The sequence below is a fragment of the Caretta caretta genome, chromosome 11 (genome assembly GCF_965140235.1).
Source record: "Caretta caretta isolate rCarCar2 chromosome 11, rCarCar1.hap1, whole genome shotgun sequence".
Taxonomy (NCBI): domain Eukaryota; kingdom Metazoa; phylum Chordata; order Testudines; family Cheloniidae; genus Caretta; species Caretta caretta.
Genome location: NC_134216.1, coordinates 34474503 through 34493277, shown reverse-complemented (window position 1 = coordinate 34493277; position 18775 = coordinate 34474503). Strand labels below are relative to the sequence as shown.

The 18775-nt window shown below is 37.4% G+C and overlaps 1 protein-coding gene across 8 annotated transcripts in view; it reads left to right on the top strand.

The window, feature by feature from the left end:
- FAP (pro-glucagon) overlaps positions 1 to 18099 on the top strand; it is an 80567-nt gene extending 62468 nt beyond the window's left edge. For 2 of the 8 annotated variants that reach the window (XM_075117882.1, XM_075117883.1), the window contains 6 exons: positions 10940 to 11040; positions 11475 to 11636; positions 12729 to 12782; positions 14043 to 14180; positions 16389 to 16532; positions 17600 to 18099. In XM_075117882.1, coding sequence (XP_074973983.1) covers positions 10940 to 11040; positions 11475 to 11636; positions 12729 to 12782; positions 14043 to 14180; positions 16389 to 16532; positions 17600 to 17624 — 624 coding nt within the window. In that variant the 3' untranslated portion in view covers positions 17625 to 18099. Of the gene's footprint in view, positions 1 to 4554; positions 4688 to 10939; positions 11041 to 11474; positions 11637 to 12728; positions 12783 to 14042; positions 14181 to 16388; positions 16533 to 17599 lie in introns of those variants that run through there. The other 6 variants (XR_012664361.1, XR_012664363.1, XM_048870406.1 and 3 more) reach the window with 5 other exon arrangements.
- Positions 18100 to 18775: the final 676 nt, after the last annotated feature.

Here is an 18775-nt window from a genome sequence, read left to right as displayed (position 1 = left end):
CGTACAGCATCTACACATGCACAGCAGTAGATCCTCTGGCCCCACTCCAACCCCATGCTCTCTCCTGCTCCCTGCCCACCCCCATTCCATGCTGTACAGGGTGCACACACCCCATGAGCATCTCTCCCACATCCAGCCCCTCTTTCCCATCCAAAGTGGAACCACACCAGTTCTGCTGCACTGGACCTTCTGTGGCTGCAGAATAGGCATGGAGAAAAACATGAGTGAAAAGGCCAGGTGCACCTCCAGCCAGGCCTTCAGGCCATGATTCAAGCTCATAACAAATTGGATCAGAGATAAAGTCAACTTCACATCACATTTAGTATCTTCCAGTTTATCAGTCAGCTCCCAATTACAGGGCACAGCTGTTTAATACATTTTGTAGAGCCATTTAAATGCTTTGTATTTAATCTGAATAATTTATCATATTTGCTAACGGTATTGGTATTACTTTCAATTATATTCATTGTCTTCACAAAATGTAGCATAACTGGTACACAGTGGACCAACTCCTCTGCCTGCGTAAATTGCTGCAGCTCCATTGATTTCACATGGAGCCGTGCCAATATGTAGCATCAGACACTGTGGCCTATTCCATCGGCATGATACCTCTCTACTCAATGAGGGCCAAACCCTCAGCCTTGGTGCATCCATGGTGGCATGGAGCCTCGCTGGAGCTGTACAGTTTAGCCAGGTTCTGGGGCACTAGAGTCTTTCCTGTAGTCTGAGAGGGAAAAATCCTCCTTCACTGAAAGCCATCACTGCTCTGTGAGGTGTAGTCAAGCCTGGGAAATGATGTCAGGCAAGTTATAAGCATGTGCTGTGCTTCTCTGAAACCCACAGTGGGAGTTCAGATCCCGTCTGACTGTCAGGCAGTGGTGGGGACCCTTAATGGGTCACATAGCCCGAACAGTATAGTCCTGGCTGACAAGTCATTGGACAGATGAACACCTCCAGGGTAATTGTCATGAAGAGAGGGGAACATGTTTACCACCCATTCCCCCAAGACCCAACCACCACCAATGTGCATGTGTTGTGTATTTAATAACAAAAATGGTAGAAAAACAGTAACAAAAAAAGGTCATTGGAATGTGCTGACTTGGTTGAAAAAAGAAAATTTAGAAAAAAAAAGTTTGTTTTTCATAAAAAATCAAATTGTGATGAGAAACTTCCTTAAAAGTACAAAATTCAAAAAATTTCAGCCCCTCTAATAAATACACTGGACACGTACTTGATCCATTTCTGTAATTTTGTTTGGCATACAGCTCACCCATTGCATACAGTTGCACTCACAAATATACAGCAATAACGAAAAGCACAGATGGGTTTTGCTTCTTTCCTGTAAAGTTTTTATATTGTGTATCATTCAAGACATATTTGTAATCTGATGATCACTTAGATTGTGCTGAACTAAATAATCTATATAGCAAGTTGACTACCCAGGTGCATTCAGCTGCTCTGTTTCATACTTCATACTCATTTGAAATGACTATACTGTAAATAGAAAACTTTATTTTTACAAAAAAAAAAGAAGTACTTGTGGCACCTTAGAGACTAACAAATTTATTTGAGCATAAGCTTTCGTGAGCTACAGCTCACTTCATCGGATGCAACTCATGAAAGCTTATGCTCAGATAAATTTGTTAGTCTCTAAGGTGCCACAAGTACTCCTTTTCTTTTTGTGAATACAGACTAACACTGCTGCTACTTTGAAACTTGTCTTTATTTTTACACTAGAGAATAAATAGGACTAAACAAACAAGAAGTAAAGAACTGACAGGATTCTGGGGAAGGTGATATTGTATTATCTTTTGCAGAGCTGATTTAGGAAGGCTGTGTATCTTTCAACTAATAATAAATAAAACTCAACATGCAGTAAAGTAAGGTTAGTAGCAATCCATTGCAACAGGACTATCTGTGTACCATACTGGGCAAGAAACTGATAAAAGGCCAACTGAACACCATCTGCTGTCCTGCCTGGGAACTGCAGAACTGCTCTCTGGTGTGTTCTCATAGATGAGTAGGAAAGTTCACCAACATGATGGAGAGACACAGCACCTTGTGATATTTAAGGATTCGACTCACTTTCCTATTTAAAGTCTGATTTTGCCCCCCATACCTAACAATCTTAAAATCTTAGTCCAGAGTTTTAAAAATTTGGGGCAAGGTAGGCAAGGCACTTTAGTGGTATTGGGGTTCCCTAAAATGAATGGATTTGGGTTTTGCAAGTTGTGTGAATGCTTAATTTGGCTCCCAAACATCTTGGTGTAGAGGCTGCAGACCTGTTTCATTCTGTCTGTGCAGGGGAGGATTGGTGCCTTGGATTAGTTTGGGGTGAGTTTGTGTGTGTGTGCAGTGAGGTTGTGTTGGATGAGGAATTATACAGATATTAACACACCTTTCAGACAAAAGTTTGAAAAGCCAAAGTATGTGCGATATACCTGCAGTATTTGGATCCATGTGTTAATATATGTAAGCACATAATCCCAATCCATACATTGAATCGGGGATTTGAAAACATTTTGGATTGGGGGGAGTGAGAATAAAGATAAGGGAGAGAGAAATGAGAGAGAGAAGGGAGGTATAAAAAGGAGATTGATGGGAGAAGAAATGAATGAGGAGGGAGAATGAGTTGATGTAGGAAGGGGGAAGAGTGAATGAAAAGTGGAGGAATATAGGGAATAGCAGTGGAAGAGGCTGTGCACTTAAGTTTTAAACTTCAGCACAAGCAGTCATTTGTCCTTCACATATAGAAAACTTACAGGGAACATTGGCTTCAGTACATGGACCCTGTGAGTGGAGCAATGTAATAACTTCACAATGTTAGAAATTAAAATATACCATGTGGCCAGTGTAAGGTGGCATGACGTGATGAGATTTGCTGTTCCCTAGGTATATACAATAATACGGTACAGTTACATGGGTATCTATGGGGGCGTTGGTGAGCATACATTACAATTTGTATTTGCTGTTATATTACATATAGGATCTAGGCTTATCAGGCTAGAGGCTAGATTCTGGTTTATATTCTGACTCCTTTTGTGCTGCTCAGGCAGTATGTGTGGCTGGAATCTGGCCACAGTCGGCCAGCAAAGAATTCTTCTAATGAAGGAGAACTCTGCTGGTGTGAGGGGTTAGGTGGGGAGAGAGAGGATGTATCTTTAGGGACCATACTCCAGTATCATAACTTAGCCCCTACGATGCTCTAGTTCATGCTGGGGCCACCGCTGGTGCACAGGTTCAGTGAGCTGTAAGTGGCTTCCTAGTGATCCCACACCCCTCCCTCTACCAAGCAGAACTTTAGGCTCAGGGGAGCATTTAGCCCTTAATTTCTAACATCTAATTTGGACCATCTGATCACTTACAAATATAATAAGCGCTGTCAGTTGTACATACATTGTTACAATTTGTACTTACAGGTTTAGCAGGTAGTTCCAGATCTGGATCCCAACCCATGAAAAAAACCACAGGAGGAAGTCTCCATTGGGATCTCCTCTTGGAGACCCCAGACTGTTGTTTCATAAAAGAGGATGAAGGACCCACCCCACAACACTGGCAGATCCTCAGGAATCTATTCAGATCCCAGGGCCATGTGCACAGAAGCTTTGTGCCTCTATGCCAGCTCCGGCCATTGGTGCCCTTCCCTCCTGCCTCCTTGGCAATGCTGCTTCATCAGAGCTGGGCTTCTGATCCTGTCACTGATGCCCCAAGGACTCACTCTGAAGGGCAACTCTACATGATATAATACAGCCTGGGCCTGTATTATCCTTTTAAACTCATTTCCAGGGCACCAGGCTATATGAGCAGATCTAAGGGGCATGATGTAGATCTCAGTTATGTAACAAGTATTTGGCATACAGATCACACATGTACCATATATTCTCATACGTAGGAATTTACAAAATTGATACATTGCCCCTGGACATAATTTGAATTGAAACCAAATGTTTCTATTACATTCAATCTGTCTGGTTTAGGGTTTTGTACTGGTGCCCATCACAGTAGTATCTCAGCTTTTCTTGAGTTAATTATATCGGCACAGCAAGGTCTCTGGTGGACTTTATGGAGTCTTCCCTTTCTCTGGTTGTGGGAGACTTTGTGTGAGGTACATGTTTCTTCTTATTATTATTACTATTTTATTATGTTAAACTTATAAAATTGATGGGTGAAGTCCTTGCCCCACTGAAATCAATGGGAGTTTTGCCATTGACTTCAGTGGAGCTAGGAATTCACCCGTCAATTTTAATTTAAATGTCAGATAGGCAAACCTGAATTTGAAGGACATGTTGCATTGATTCCTAGCACCTTTACTTAATTGTGTATAGCCCTAATGTCCTCCTGATTGATATTTACTTCTTTTGACATTGACATCTCATTCCTTTTGCGTCTCCATTAAGGACCTATCTCCACAATGATGTCATACAGTAAGCAGAGTCAATATGTGAAATTGCTTGTAAAAATTGTCAAATGTAAAGTAAAGAATAGCAAATATGATTTTTTTTAAGTTGAATAAGGAAACTGTCAGCAATGATGCACTCTCATAATGCTTACTAGAGCTGAACAGTATATATAAGGCTGAGCCACAGAGGCAGCTAGGCAGATCTCCGGATCCTGAAGGTTTCCCAAAGTTCCAGAAGAGTAGCTGCTCTTTCTCCAATCGCTGTGCATCACTTCAAAGTATAAGAAGGTAAGATTCACGCTAGCTACCAATAAGATTTGTTCAATGGGTTGAGTGCAATTGTTCTGTCCAAGGTTTGTAAAGCAAATACAGGATCTCTCAAAATGGTGCTTTTTAAGCTTTTCTTTTATTATTATTATTTATTATTATGTATCATCTTTTTATATTTGGCATGAATAAGTAGTGTATATAGTTAAACTTTAATCAGTTTTAGTTTATTCAATAGAAGGCAATTAATTTAAGAGAGAATGATCCAAAGATCAAAATCAACTTCTAAGACTGACAGAAATGATAGAAAGGAGGATGATTAAACATGGACTCATGGAAGAAATGCATTATCGTAAGAATTTAAATGTTAAACACTTATGCATAAATATTGATTTTTGTTGTTTGTCTTACACTCACATTTTCAAATACCATTTACTAGACATGTGTCCTTCACAGATATTGAACCATTTTTACTTTAAACATCGTCATTCCTTGTAGAAACATCCTAAAAGTCCGATAGAAATTAATAGGGATGAAAGTAGTAGGGGACTAGATATATTAAATAGGTTTCTATAAAAATTACTTGAAAATATCTCAAGGTAGATTTGCCACTCCATTACAACAGTTTTACACTGGTCTAACTCCATTGAAAGTATGTGGTTTTCATTCATTTTATATATATTACACCATAAAATGCCATATTGGAAAGTTATAGATTTTATGTATATCATTTAATAGAAAATTTTAACCTTCCTGTTGGTTATTTTGAATCAGCCTACAGAATTGAACCTACAGAATTTAATACAGAATTATATCCCAGTTGTGGAATACTGTAGGATGGTGCAAAAAACTTCTAGAAAGGTATCGATTACATTCTACGTAACTTTTCCATAAATGCATTTTACAGTGTAGTGTGTATAAATTAGTAGTAAATTACATGTACATTAAAGAGATAGTAGATTCATAATTAATAACCTGTACTATCTGCAACAGTCTCATATCTCCAGAAATCTATTCTTATTCACATTTTAATTTTCAAATAAAAATATTTCTCCTTATTCAGCCATTATGTAACTCGACTGATTGTTGGAATTAATTGGGCTTTTAGCAGGATTCTTTGTGCAAACTTTGTTGCAATATATCCAAGTACAGCTTCCACACAGTACACTAAAGAAATCTGTAGTAAAATATGTTCAGAAGACTAGTGAAAGTCCAGGTTATCAAGAAAAAATATTCCTCTGTAATTCCAAATGCAAAGTAAATGCTATATGAGTCTATAACTTTTTTCAGCCTTAAACATTTTGATCAAGATTTGATAAATACATATTATTGACAGTCTCTCTGGTGGCTAGGATCCTGGTTAAGAACATCCATTCAGCTGATTTGTTAATTTTTATGTGTCTCACTGTAACAACTTCAGTTTAGCTAATACATTTTGAAACTGAAGGAAAGGAAGGATTTGAAATGTACTTTCTAATTTCTAATTGGAGAGGAATTAGAAATGAATTCATTAGCCAACTTAAAAAAACAAAAGGAGTACTTGTGGCACCTTAGAGACTAACCAATTTATTTGAGCATGAGCTTTCGTGAGCTACAGCTCAGCTGTAGCTCACGAAAGCTCATGCTCAAATAAATTGGTTAGTCTCTAAGGTGCCACAAGTACTCCTTTTCTTTTTGCGAATACAGACTAACACGGCTGTTCCTCTGAAACCTTAAAAAAACAGATAGTTTTCTACTTAAAATTTATTTCAGTGTGACTGGAACTTTGACACTTGAGACCACAAGCTTTTGTAGCTGTTTCTACAAAAAATCTAAACCTCTCAAACAGATTCAAGAGCCAGGTTCCACTTGCTATGGAAATAGTCTTATCTGGCTTTCAAGAAATAATTATAGGTAATAAATCTGTACAAATATTCTTTTGTTAACAATTCCTCTTTCTCTATAGGGCACACTTTTGTGTTTTCTAGAATGAAGCAGTAATAGTATAAGAACACATTTCTAGTTACTACTTTTGTCTTTGACTTATATAAAATAAATAACTATTACTGACCGTGATTACCAATGCTAAATATTGAAGAATAAATGTACAAAAATGCATCTTAAATTTTAAGATAAAACGTTTGACAAATATGTAATGAAAGTGCAGCAGTTTTCAAAATAGCTGGCTGGCTAAAAGGCAGGTTCCTCTAACTTAAAGGTTTCAGAGTAGCAGCCGTGTTAGTCTGTATTCGCAAAAAGAAAAGGAGGACTTGTGGCACCTTAGAGACTAACCAATTTATTTGAGCTCACGAAAGCTTATGCTCAAATAAATTGGTTAGTCTCTAAGGTGCCACAAGTCCTCCTTTTCTTCTAACTTAAAGATTTTCAAATCTTGCAAATACTTTGTAATCTTTGCTATTTTACTAATCTCACCAAATGCTACTTGCTGATACAATCTAAGGTCTTGATTCTGGGAAACATACTTATTTAGAAAGAACTCAAGCACATACTTAAATTTAAATATATGCCAAAATCATATCAAAGTAAATGGGAGCACTCTCATATATAACATGAAGCACTTTGCGTAAGTCTTACAGGATTGGAGGTTAAGGATCTGTCCCCAAAACCCAATGAAATCAATGGGAGTCTTTCCACAGATTTCAGTAGACTTTGAATCACGCTCTTTATATTTCTAAATTATTTACTGAAGATCAACTTTTTCATATTGATGATATTCAACATAAACAGCATTTAATAACCAAACTATTTCATGCCAAATCCAGCCAGTTCTAGAAACTTTTGACTGAGGAATAAGTGTGAATAGACGCCAGGATTTCTCCTGTAGTCTTTAAACACATGAAATGTGAAACTGATGTATTCTTTAGGATCAACATTGGATGTCAGTGTTGTACCACTGAAGTACAACTCCAAGTGGACAGAGAGTTAAATATTGTGGCTGGATTTTAATAGTTTTAGGACCAATATGACACTTCTAGATACAATATGCATGGTATGTTGAAATGGAGTAATTAAACCTTATGCTTTGGGGCATAAACTAATCACTAAGGAGGTCAAAAAGGAATTCCTCTCTATGTTTACCGTTGCTTGATCAGCCAGCTGCAACTGTGAAGGCACTTACTTGCCTTTGGCGTATTTGGTATTGACCACTGCTAGAGATAGGATAATGGATTTCATGGCTTAAAGATCTGATCCAATATGGGAAACCTTATATTCTTCAATTCATTTTTCTAGCTCTGACTAAAATGCCACTTAACTATATTGCCTTATATTGCAACCCAGCAGTATTGTATTGCTATTGGCCAGCAACATGCCATTGAAAATAGGGCCTTACCTAAGGGTGTACTCTGCCTGAGCAGAGCTGGAATGTCTGGCAGCAGTTAATACCAGGGGACAGATCCTCAGATGGTGTAAATTGTCATAGCTCCCTGAAAGTCAATTGAGTTGTGACAATTTGCACCAGCCGCGGATCTGCCCCTAGATATTTAGAAATCCAGTTTCATGATTGTTTGGTTTCTATATCCTGCACTGAGTGTTCTGTACATACTTCTGAATGCAGATCTTCTATGTACTTCCTCTCTGGCATCATTGCTCTGCACCTAAGTTATATGTATTTAGCTCTGGGGAAGAAAACCTCAATATAATGGTCTGAATACTAATTTACAATAAACAATGAACCTTAGTCAGTGCTTTCTGGTAAGTGCTTGCTATCCATCAATCGCCTAGTACTTGGCTTATTATATTTTCCACTCAGATTTTTGCCAAATTATTGGGTATTTGGTGTCCATTGAGTCTTCTACTCTGTTATGTTTCATGTCCAGTTGTGTGTGTGATCTTATAATTCATGGAAGATACAAGTTGTCATGCTCAATTATGTCTGAAAACCTGCTCTGAAATGTGTCATAGCATAAACCTGAAACAACAAGGCTTCTGATCCGTTCTTACCTCAGCCCATGGTCCCAAAGTAATGCAGTATAGAATGGATCCATTTCTGCTCTGACTGACACTCTGTCTGGCTCACTGAATTCAAATAAACAGGGGATTTTATGGGGGGTATAAATCAGTGCAGAATTTAGCTTTAGATGCGTACAAGGATCCCTTATTCTGACACCTGGACCAATGAGGAGGACTACAAGTGAGGTGGAAGGTTAAATTTAGGTTTTTTTATTGGCCTCCAGGGATTTAGTTAGCCACTTACATTTTATTTCAACTGGCTCAATTTTCCTATCTCCCTTTGTTTTTCAGATTGTAGTATAAACTTCTCTGGAACATTTTCATGGATGGGAGAGTGGCTCTTTCAGGCATACAACAGAGTATCAGTTCAAATGCATGATGAAACATTTCCAGTGACATTCAATTTCTGTGAACTTATTACAATTTCAGTTGCTTTACAGTTAATTAACATTGTCATCCATGCTTATTTTAAAGCATGAATTGATGAAGATTAGCTACTTTTTGAGCTAAATATCTTGGCTTGTTTAATTTATTTTTAATAGCCAAAAGCATGAGTCCAAAATGTATATTAATTAATTTTATTAAACAATCATTTCATAAAGTTAAGAATTGACCCAAAGCAAGTACTTTAAAATCTACTTGCTGCTTTATAATAATTTTGCTTCAATTTCATAGATGCTTTCATTACAAATCACTTTAGTCTATGAGCCAGTGCAGGCAAATATCTACTGCTGCTCGCTGATGTGCTAACTTGTGTAAGTGGTCTGATTGAATTCAACAGGGCTATTTGCAGTAATAGGGGCTATGCTCAGCAGTAAGTATTTGCAGTATTGGGTAGAGTTGGTCAAAATTATTTTGGTCAAATATTTTGATCTATTAAAAATGCAGTATCAAGGCAGTCAAAACTGTGAATTTGAGTAGAATTTGGAGAATAGTTTTAGACGAATAAAAAATGAAAAAGAAATTTAGAAAAAGTCAAAATGTTTGACAGTTTCAAAATGAAATATTTTGACTTTTCATTCCAAAATGACATTTCATTCTAAATTTAGCGAGGTTTGTTTAAAATAATTAAGGTTAAAAAACACCCAAAAATGTAACAAAATAAAATGAAAAACTGAACAAAATGGCAAAAAAGAAAAGGAGTACTTGTGGCACCTTAGAGACTAACCAATTTATTTGAGCATGAGCTTTCGTGAGCTACAGCCCACTTCATCGGATGCAGCTCCTTTTCTTTTTGTGGCTACAGACTAACACGGCTGCTACTCTGAAACCTGAACAAAATGAACATTCAACCTTAATAATGTTTTTCCAGTTCTGCCAGCAAACCAAAAAAATCAATTATTTGTTCATCTCCAATATTGGGTCCATAAGCTAAATCAAACTAATAGTAGTACATTCAATAATGATAATTTTAGCATTTACATACTAAGGAACAGATGGTAATCACCTTACTCATGCTGGTGATTGCTCACTGAAATATATAATTAAGACAATGAAACTACGTGTATGAGAAAGTGTTCATCAGTCTGAATAAGGGATTCACAATGTAGTGCTGAACCACCAAAACATATATATATGTACTGTATGCCACACTGTGATACTCTTACTCACAGTGAATAATCTTACTCATGAGACCACACAGGGAGTAGGATAGAGATCCCAATCTAGTCCTTTATTATTAATTTTATACAGTCAATGGAACTACCCACAGCAATATGAATTACACCTAGCAGCGTATCAGGATCAGCCCTTTATGGTTGTAGCAAGGTGTAAATCTAATGATGGACTAAAATGGAAAACCTAAGACTGTACTAGGTATAGCATTGTATCAAAAGCACCATAAACACAACAGAATTTCATATACCTTCTGTATCACAAATTTCTAACCATAAATATATTTATTTTTTGTAAAAGTCACACTCTGGATTGAAATTTGCCTATTTTACCCAAGGAGCCCAATCCTACAGGTGTTCATTGCTTTAAATGATAAAAACAAAAGCATACAAAACACAAGAATTTAGAAGTGAGGGGATGAAGAAAAAATGCTCAGTTAGAGCAAGAAGAGTGGCTGGATGTGACACTGCACTCTGTGATGGGATTCTGCTTTTATTTCTTTAGTCAATAAATTCAGAAAATTAAAAACCACCTGGTGTTATAGTATGAAAACTGCAACACATTGAAACTATGTAGGATTATCATTCTCCTCTCATATACATGGAGTTTCATTCCATTCTATATTAGTGGGTTTCCCTGTCTATATATTGACTCCAAAGTATGTAAAGAGGACTATATTTATTCCCCCCCTCATCTGTGTTCTGACAGGCAATGAAAATGAAAAACATTTATTTCGTGGCTGGATTGCTTTTAATGATCATTCAAGGCAGCTGGCAAAATCCTCTTCAAGACACAGAAGAGAAATCCAGGTAAATACTAAAAATCAAACATCTCAGAATAATCCAAATATACTCCCCTGTACTTTTCCTGCAACTCGATGCAAAATCTTTGATTTGAGGAAAAGTTTCTTATAATATTACAGTGTATTTAATTCATCTGTGGATCGGAGAAGGATATCTATATTGCAAAATGCAGCACACCAGTTTGGTGTTTCTAACAGTACCTTTTTATTGTTGTCCTAATAGACTCTTAGTTATGCAGTTACCAGGCTGCTGTACTGATTGACTCTGTCAGCCAGCTAACAATCATATCTGTAGCAAGTAATTTTTGTTTCTTTTTTTTCTTTTTTGTTCTTATTCTGTTGGAATACAGAATTTTTTTAAAAAAAGAAGTCAGTGCAGGTATAGCACCTGTAGAAAGTGCTATCATCAATGCTGATTAATCTATTACATACTATTCATAGATCATTCAAAGCTTCCCAGACTGAACCATTAGATGAATCTAGACAGCTGAATGAAGTAAAACGTCATTCACAAGGCACATTCACCAGTGATTACAGCAAGTACTTGGACACTAGACGAGCTCAGGATTTTGTGCAATGGTTAATGAGCACTAAAAGAAGCGGGTAAGCATATTGGAAAAATCATTATAAATCTCCATGCACAAATATAGCCATAATTTAGTGCCTGTCAGGAATCAGTTCACTGTTCAGCTTCCCCTCACAGAACATGATCTATTTTCCTTTTTAATGGATAGCATATAAATCAGAGAAGAGGACCTTAAGGATAATTGAAACATAGCATTGATATATTGTTAGCAAAAAAATGAGCCAACCATGGAAGATCATTGTTATATACTAGTTCAATCTTTTTTGAAATAGCAGAAGTGATTGGTTGAAAATAGTCATCAGTCTTTTGGCTGGTATCAGTGTGGTATCTGATTTGTCATCTGTAAGGAAACTCTTGCAGGAAGATGGACTCAGTGACCTAATAGATCTTTTCCATATTTCTCTACTCTGATCCTATGGTCTCCTTATAGAACACTTATCAAGGATTAAGCTTTGTCGGCCACTAGATACCTCAATTGTGCCACAGAAATACTGGCAATGCATGCCTTTTTGGAAGATATGTTTTGGTCAAATACAACTTTCTGGGCTCAGCCTAGAAGTAACTGGATGAAATTCTATGGCCGATGATATACAAGGGGGATCAGATGTTCCCTTCTGGCTTTAGTTAGTGCTGCTAACATTTTAACTTCCTCTGCTAAGGTGGTCCTTAAAAACAGAAGTACAAATGCTCCCCGGGTTACGCAATCATTCCGTTCTGGAACGCCTTGCGTAACTCGAATTTTCCGTAAGTCGGAAACGTATTCCCCCCCCCCCCCCCCCCCCCCGCGACCATTACGCAAAAAAACAAAACAAAACAAAAAACCTCCTATTTTTAGCTTACGGAATTTTTTCCATAAGTGTGAATTTGCGTAAGTCGGGTCTTGCCTAACCCGGGAAGCGTTTGTATGGAACTAACAGTTTCAAGAGCCTGTATTCAATTACATTCACAGCCCCCCAAAGCACTCACCTGGGTAGTTTAGCATTCACAGATTTTTACAGTGACATTCAAATAATATTCAATAGCATTTTATGAGCTAATGCATATTATGCATACAATACAATGTACTCATATGATATCAGTGATATAATGACTCTGGGCCTTTGCTACAGACAACCAGCACTGGAGGAGAGAGAGAATGAAAAATTCCTGGACCAGCTGTCAAGGTACTTTAAAATGCTGGATATGTTACTCAGAAGGAATTGAAACAACTGAGATTTCTGTTGGGCAGGAAACACAGCCAACAATATAGAGAATTCCTTACACCTTCATGATTATAATGCAGGAATTAGATACTCCAGCCATAGAAGAAGGCATTCTGGGTCTAATTTTTACAGTTAGGGAGGAAATGATTGAGACTTTCATTATGATAGGGAAGCTTGGAACCAGTGGCTGTGAGCTAGGTGAATTCAGGAATGGCTTCGAGAATGTAGCAGTATGAGAGTATTAGATTTCAGGAAAGGAAATTTTAGGGAATAAAGAAATCTAATGATTAAGGTACAGAGGAAAAAAGTACTAAAATCCCACAAGTGTGAGTGAAGGCAGGGGAATCCTAAGAAATATGGAGTTGGGGGATCAATACTGGACACAAGACCAATGAAAGAGGAATGATATATGATGAGGCAGCCAGAGATTTTAACGGAGTAGCACAGGGATCAGTGTTAGGTCCATTTTTATGTAACTTGTTCATTGTAGAAGGGGGAATAGATGGCATGTAATTGAAAAATGCAGATGGTACTAATTGGGAGGAATGTCAAACTGCCAAGCAGATGGAAAAATAATGCAAAGGGCCCTAGAGAAATTTGAAACATAGGCAGAAAATAACAAATGCTAAAAATAAATGCAAACTAATACATCTGGAAAAAAATGCTCCAAAACTTGTCTACTCTGCCAGAAGGCAGGGAATGGATGATCCAAGCAGTTATAGTGAGCAAGAAATTAGATGTAATTTTGCAATGCAATCTGGCTTCAGAAAAGACCAGTATGATCAATTTTGGTCTGAATATTCAAAGGCAGTGTGTCAAGGGAGAGGGAGGAAACAGTCCATTTCTACACACCCTAGATATGAGCACACCTGAAAGAGTTCTGGAAACCACATGACGAAATGGATGTTGAAAAAGCGGAGGTTCTTCAGAGAAGAGTAGCCAAAAATGCTCAGTGGCTGGAGGAAATGAACGCAAAAGGAGTTAAATCTGTACAGTTTGGCTAAGAGACAAAAGGGGGATATGATAGAATTATTTAGGGTGATACCAGGGGGTGTAACTAAGACCTAGGGTGAAAATATGAAGGCTAATTTGGGGAGAAACTTCCTGCTAATGAGAAATGTTGGTCTGGCAGGAACTAGAAGCCAACAGAAGCAAGCAAAGGACACAAATAGATAAAGTGATAACATAGTCCTGATCATAAGAGAACTGCCTTTCTTTCAGCAATGGACTCTCGAGGCGTCATGCTGAATTTGAGAGGCATGCTGAGGGCACCTACACCAGTGACATCACCTCTTATTTGGAAGGTCAAGCTGCCAAAGAGTTCATTGCTTGGTTAGTGAATGGACGAGGAAGAAGAGAGTAAGAATCCTTCCGTTCCTATCATGAAATGTTGTTTGGCTTTTCTGGTTAGAAATCAAGCCTAATGGAACCATAATGTATTTTTGTTTTATTCTTGCTGTATTTCATATTTTTCTTTGTATCTTAAGATACATTGTGGGTGTGAGATGATCATTTTAAATGATTCAGTCCTACTACAGATTAAAATTAAGATGTTGACGAGTTTAATGTGCTGTTACACTGTAAAAGGTCAAGTTAGATTCAAGGTCAACATGTCTAAATCTGAACCAGTCTTTCCTCCAGAATTCCCCCCTCCCGTGCCCCCCCCCATTTCCCTTTCTAAGATCTCTTTCCTGCAGTAAGTTCAAGATTCATCTCCCTGTCCTCAAAGTGCCCTTCCATAGCTCTGCCCCACCTACATTTCTGACCTCTTTGCTCTGACATCTTCTCTTGTTCCATATACCTATCCCAAGCTGCACTCTTTCCTGCTTATGCACTCCTCTCATTCCTGACTTTATACCTTCTTTCATTATAATCTTACACTTAGAACTGCCTCCCATTTAATCATTTCCAAGCATCCTCTGTCTCTTCCTATTTCAAATCCCCACCTGCTCTTCATGGCTTAGCAACTACAATGTTCTCCTCTGTTATCCGTTCTGTACTTATTTGGGCCTTTAGACTGTAAGCTCTTCAGGGCAGGGATTTCATTTCACCCTCTGTTCTTTGAAAAAATACATTTTACCACTGTAAAGCACCATGTATGTCTCTGGCACTATATACAAAATAATAATAATATTAATAATAATAAAATATCTCTAAGACAAGATTGTGTGTTGGAGTCTAGGAAGAGCCAACAGATAAAGTAATTCTGAAAGGACTGACTATCCCTGAAAGGATAGAGTTAAAGAGTGAGATCAGCTATTGAAAAGAGAATGGTGGCAAGTTATGCTACTGACATTCTGATTTCCAGTAGTCTTGTTGTCATAGGTAATGAATAGCATTCAGGGCAGCAGAAAGGTATCCGTGTATCTGTAGATAATGGAGGTAAAAATTAGGGGCCAAATTCCCAGGTCTGGTCAAGCTGTGTTCAGCCCAGATTCCTAGGTGGGAAAGTGGGGTAAGTGTAAATCACCTTTCCGAAAACTTGATCCTTGGTCTTACTCCAGATCAAACTAGCCTCTGGGGTCCCATAGAACAACCTAATGGCCCTCCTAAATTATGCAAGTTAGAGGGCTCCCCAAGGGGACTATTCTGCCTGCCAGAGATCACCAGAGCACAGTGTGTTCCAGCTCCAACCCACTTGACCCCTGTCAATTAAAGAACCCCCTTTGCCTGGTGAAAGGGAGCAAATGGGGTAAAGGTGTTTGTCAGGGAAATCTCTGGCTGTCCTGTTAGAATAGATCTCCGGGGCACAAAGAGGAGCCAGGATCTGGCCTCATACATAAGTGCTGGAATTAGGGGTGCCAGGGGTGCTGCCTCATCCCCTAGCTTGAAGTAGTTTCCATTATGTACAGGGTTTAAACAGTTAAATCCCACTATAAAAATTGTACAGTTAAATGGCTCTCAGCATCCCACTATAAAAATTGTTCCAGCACCACTGACCCCATATGTCTGTATACAGCACACAAACACACAGAATTTAGGAAAATACTATAATTGGCAGCTGTTAATTCACAAAGCTATCACTCCCAATTGATTTTGCTAAAAGGGTAAATATTCATGCACTAAATACCTTAGGAATTATAAATCTAGGACTTCATAAATCCAATAAAACTATTAATCAGCTGCCTGAAACAGTTGGCTACAATGTAATAAAACTTCATTCTTAAACAGTGAAGCTTATTATGTTTACAGTGAATTTGATTATGTTTTAATCTCAGCTGTGAGTAACATTGGTTTAGGAAATTGCAGTTTGATGTATTAGGTCTGGTGTTTCTGGCATTTTATTTTATTTTATTTTTTTATTATAATTGAGGAATTAAGACTCACTTAAAAAATCTTTGAGAAAAGTGCCCTAAATGGGAAAGGACGACATCCAAACCATCTTCTCTCACTGAGAAGTACTCCAATTGTTCCTTTAACATAGAACAATCTCATACTGAGCTAGCCTTGCGTCCCTTGAAATCAGTGGGAGCTTTGAGTGTGTAAAGACTGCAGAATGAGGCCCTTGAAGAGGTTTGTTTATTGTGGTCTGCACAGCTATTATTTGACCGTTTCTCCCCTTTAAAGTTTCTCAGAAGAAGCTAATGCAGCTGAAGAACTGGACAGAAGACATGCAGATGGCACTTTTACCAGTGATATCAACAAAATCCTCGATGACATGGCTGCCAAAGAGTTCTTAAAATGGCTGCTTAACACAAAAGTTACCCAGAGGTGACTGAATTTTGATCATCTTAAATCTTAGTATATTTAGATTTTTAATATACTTGCAGCACACTGAGGAAAGACAGATCATTTCCCCCTTAACTGTCACTATTTATTTATACCCGTACATATATTAAAAATGTTGGACTACAACCGTGCCATATACTGTAAGCAAAACCATTCTAAGTATAGTCTATGTTTTGTATCAAGAGTCAAATCCTGTTCCTATTTAAGTTAATGGGAGTTTTGCCACGGATCTGACTTTGACAAGCATTTGGCCCAAAATAAATTATTGATAAAAGAAACTGACATGTACAGAGCAATTATAACCACCGAAATACTATTAAAACGTATCGGAGATTTTTTTAAAAAAAATAATACAGTCTAAAAGAGTGGTCTGAGCACAGAATGTGGGAGCCAGGAACTTCTGAGCTCTAATCCCTCCTATGACACGAAAAACCTCTGTGGCTAAGGTGGGTAATTTAAGCCCCTTGCCTCAGTTTTCCTGTTCGTAAAATGGAAAAATAGAATTTTCTAACCCAGTTCTCGGGGCGTTTTATGAATTATGTGTTGATGTTTGTAAAGCACTTTAAAGACAGAACTGCTCAAATTGAGACATGTGTAAGGTGTTTGATTTCCAAAGATGCTGAGTGCCTTCCCTATGAAAATTAGGCCTCTTTCATGCATCTCACACAAAAATGGAAACATCCAAAATCACTAGTCACTTTTGAGAATGTAGGCTAACAAATACTAATTCTTATTATTAAAGCTTGAAAATAATTATTAAAATATAAATTTTATTGGCATGTTCTTTTTTTCCCCTTTTTTTTTTTGCATTTAGCAAATTTAGCATCTAGTACAACATGAAAAAAGTTGTTTAACAACATCCACTAAAAATCTTTTTAAGAGCTTTACTTATAGAAATAATTGTGATTTCAATCTATAATTAGAGGGAGTTGTTAAAGGGTTTGTGGAACTAATATCAGTTAAATCTAAACCAGGAAAAATGTCTTCCACACACGTTTGATTTTCTGAATACTGTAACTGGTCCTAATTATGTCCTTTTGTTTTTCCAGGGACCTTTTGGGGAAATACCAGTAAAAGTACAAAATAAATATGGGACAAGTCAAGATCTTCTTCACTACATCAGCTGCTGGTCACCAGGGAATTCTGAAATTTGTGTTCTATAAATTATATTTATAAGCCATATTGCTTTGCATGCCAAGAAATGAATTTTACAATAGTGTAGTGTTGCCAAAAGATTATATAGGAAAAAGATGTTATCAAAAGGACACACAAAGTAACAGCTTTAAGAATACAAAAATGCCTCGTCTTCATATTTTCCATTTATTTAGGGCCAAAATATCTCTACTTACAGTTAGCAATGAAATTATTTTTCTATGAAGTCGACTTGTACATAGGATTGATTCCAAACACCAAATATCTGCATTATTAGAATGGGGCTGGCAGTCACAGATGTCTGAGAAGTGAACTTCCCTCTTGAAACCTTTGTTATAAAAAGGCTAAGCTTTCAGGATATTAAATGATAGCCTTAAATAAATTTTTTTCAAGCTTCTTTTTTGTTGTCTTTTTTTTGTGTGTGTGTGTGTGTCCCCCTTGCGTCTTTGAAGAAACACAAGCTTGTTTATATCTAAGGAATTAAAGTGTCACAGAGCTTCAAAGTGATTCATTTGTAATGCTGTGCATAAATTTAGCATTTGTTTCCTGACATTTTCATGGTACAGTATTTCCTCTTGTGAATGGCTTTCATGAAATGGTTTTGATGATTTCTAAAACTGAGGATGTGTGAATTTTGAGTAGACTTTTGCTGAAAAAAGAAATTATGAAAGCAAAAGCTGAGTTTAAAGGGTATAGGGTGGAGTTGTTTTAAAATGTTCTTTATCGCAAATTGTTGTATTTTAACAAAATGTGCAAGAGCAGCCATCTTTTCAAATTTTGGAGTGCTATGTGTTGCTTATACCATGCACTGTTGTGTAATACCATGAACGCAAAGTGCTGGGTCAGCTAGTTCGAATATGGTCAGCCAATCTTCTATGCCCACCACCATCTTGCTCAAAGAACATTTTGAGGCACTCTGAATTCTTGAAGCAAATGTGCAACTGATAAGCAGAGCTGGGCACACCTAGAGTGAAAATGCCTGAGTCTTGTGGCAGTATTGAGAAAAACATGAACAGGAAAATAAAAGGGGAAAAAACACAATAGTTGCATCTATGTACTCATATACATGTCAT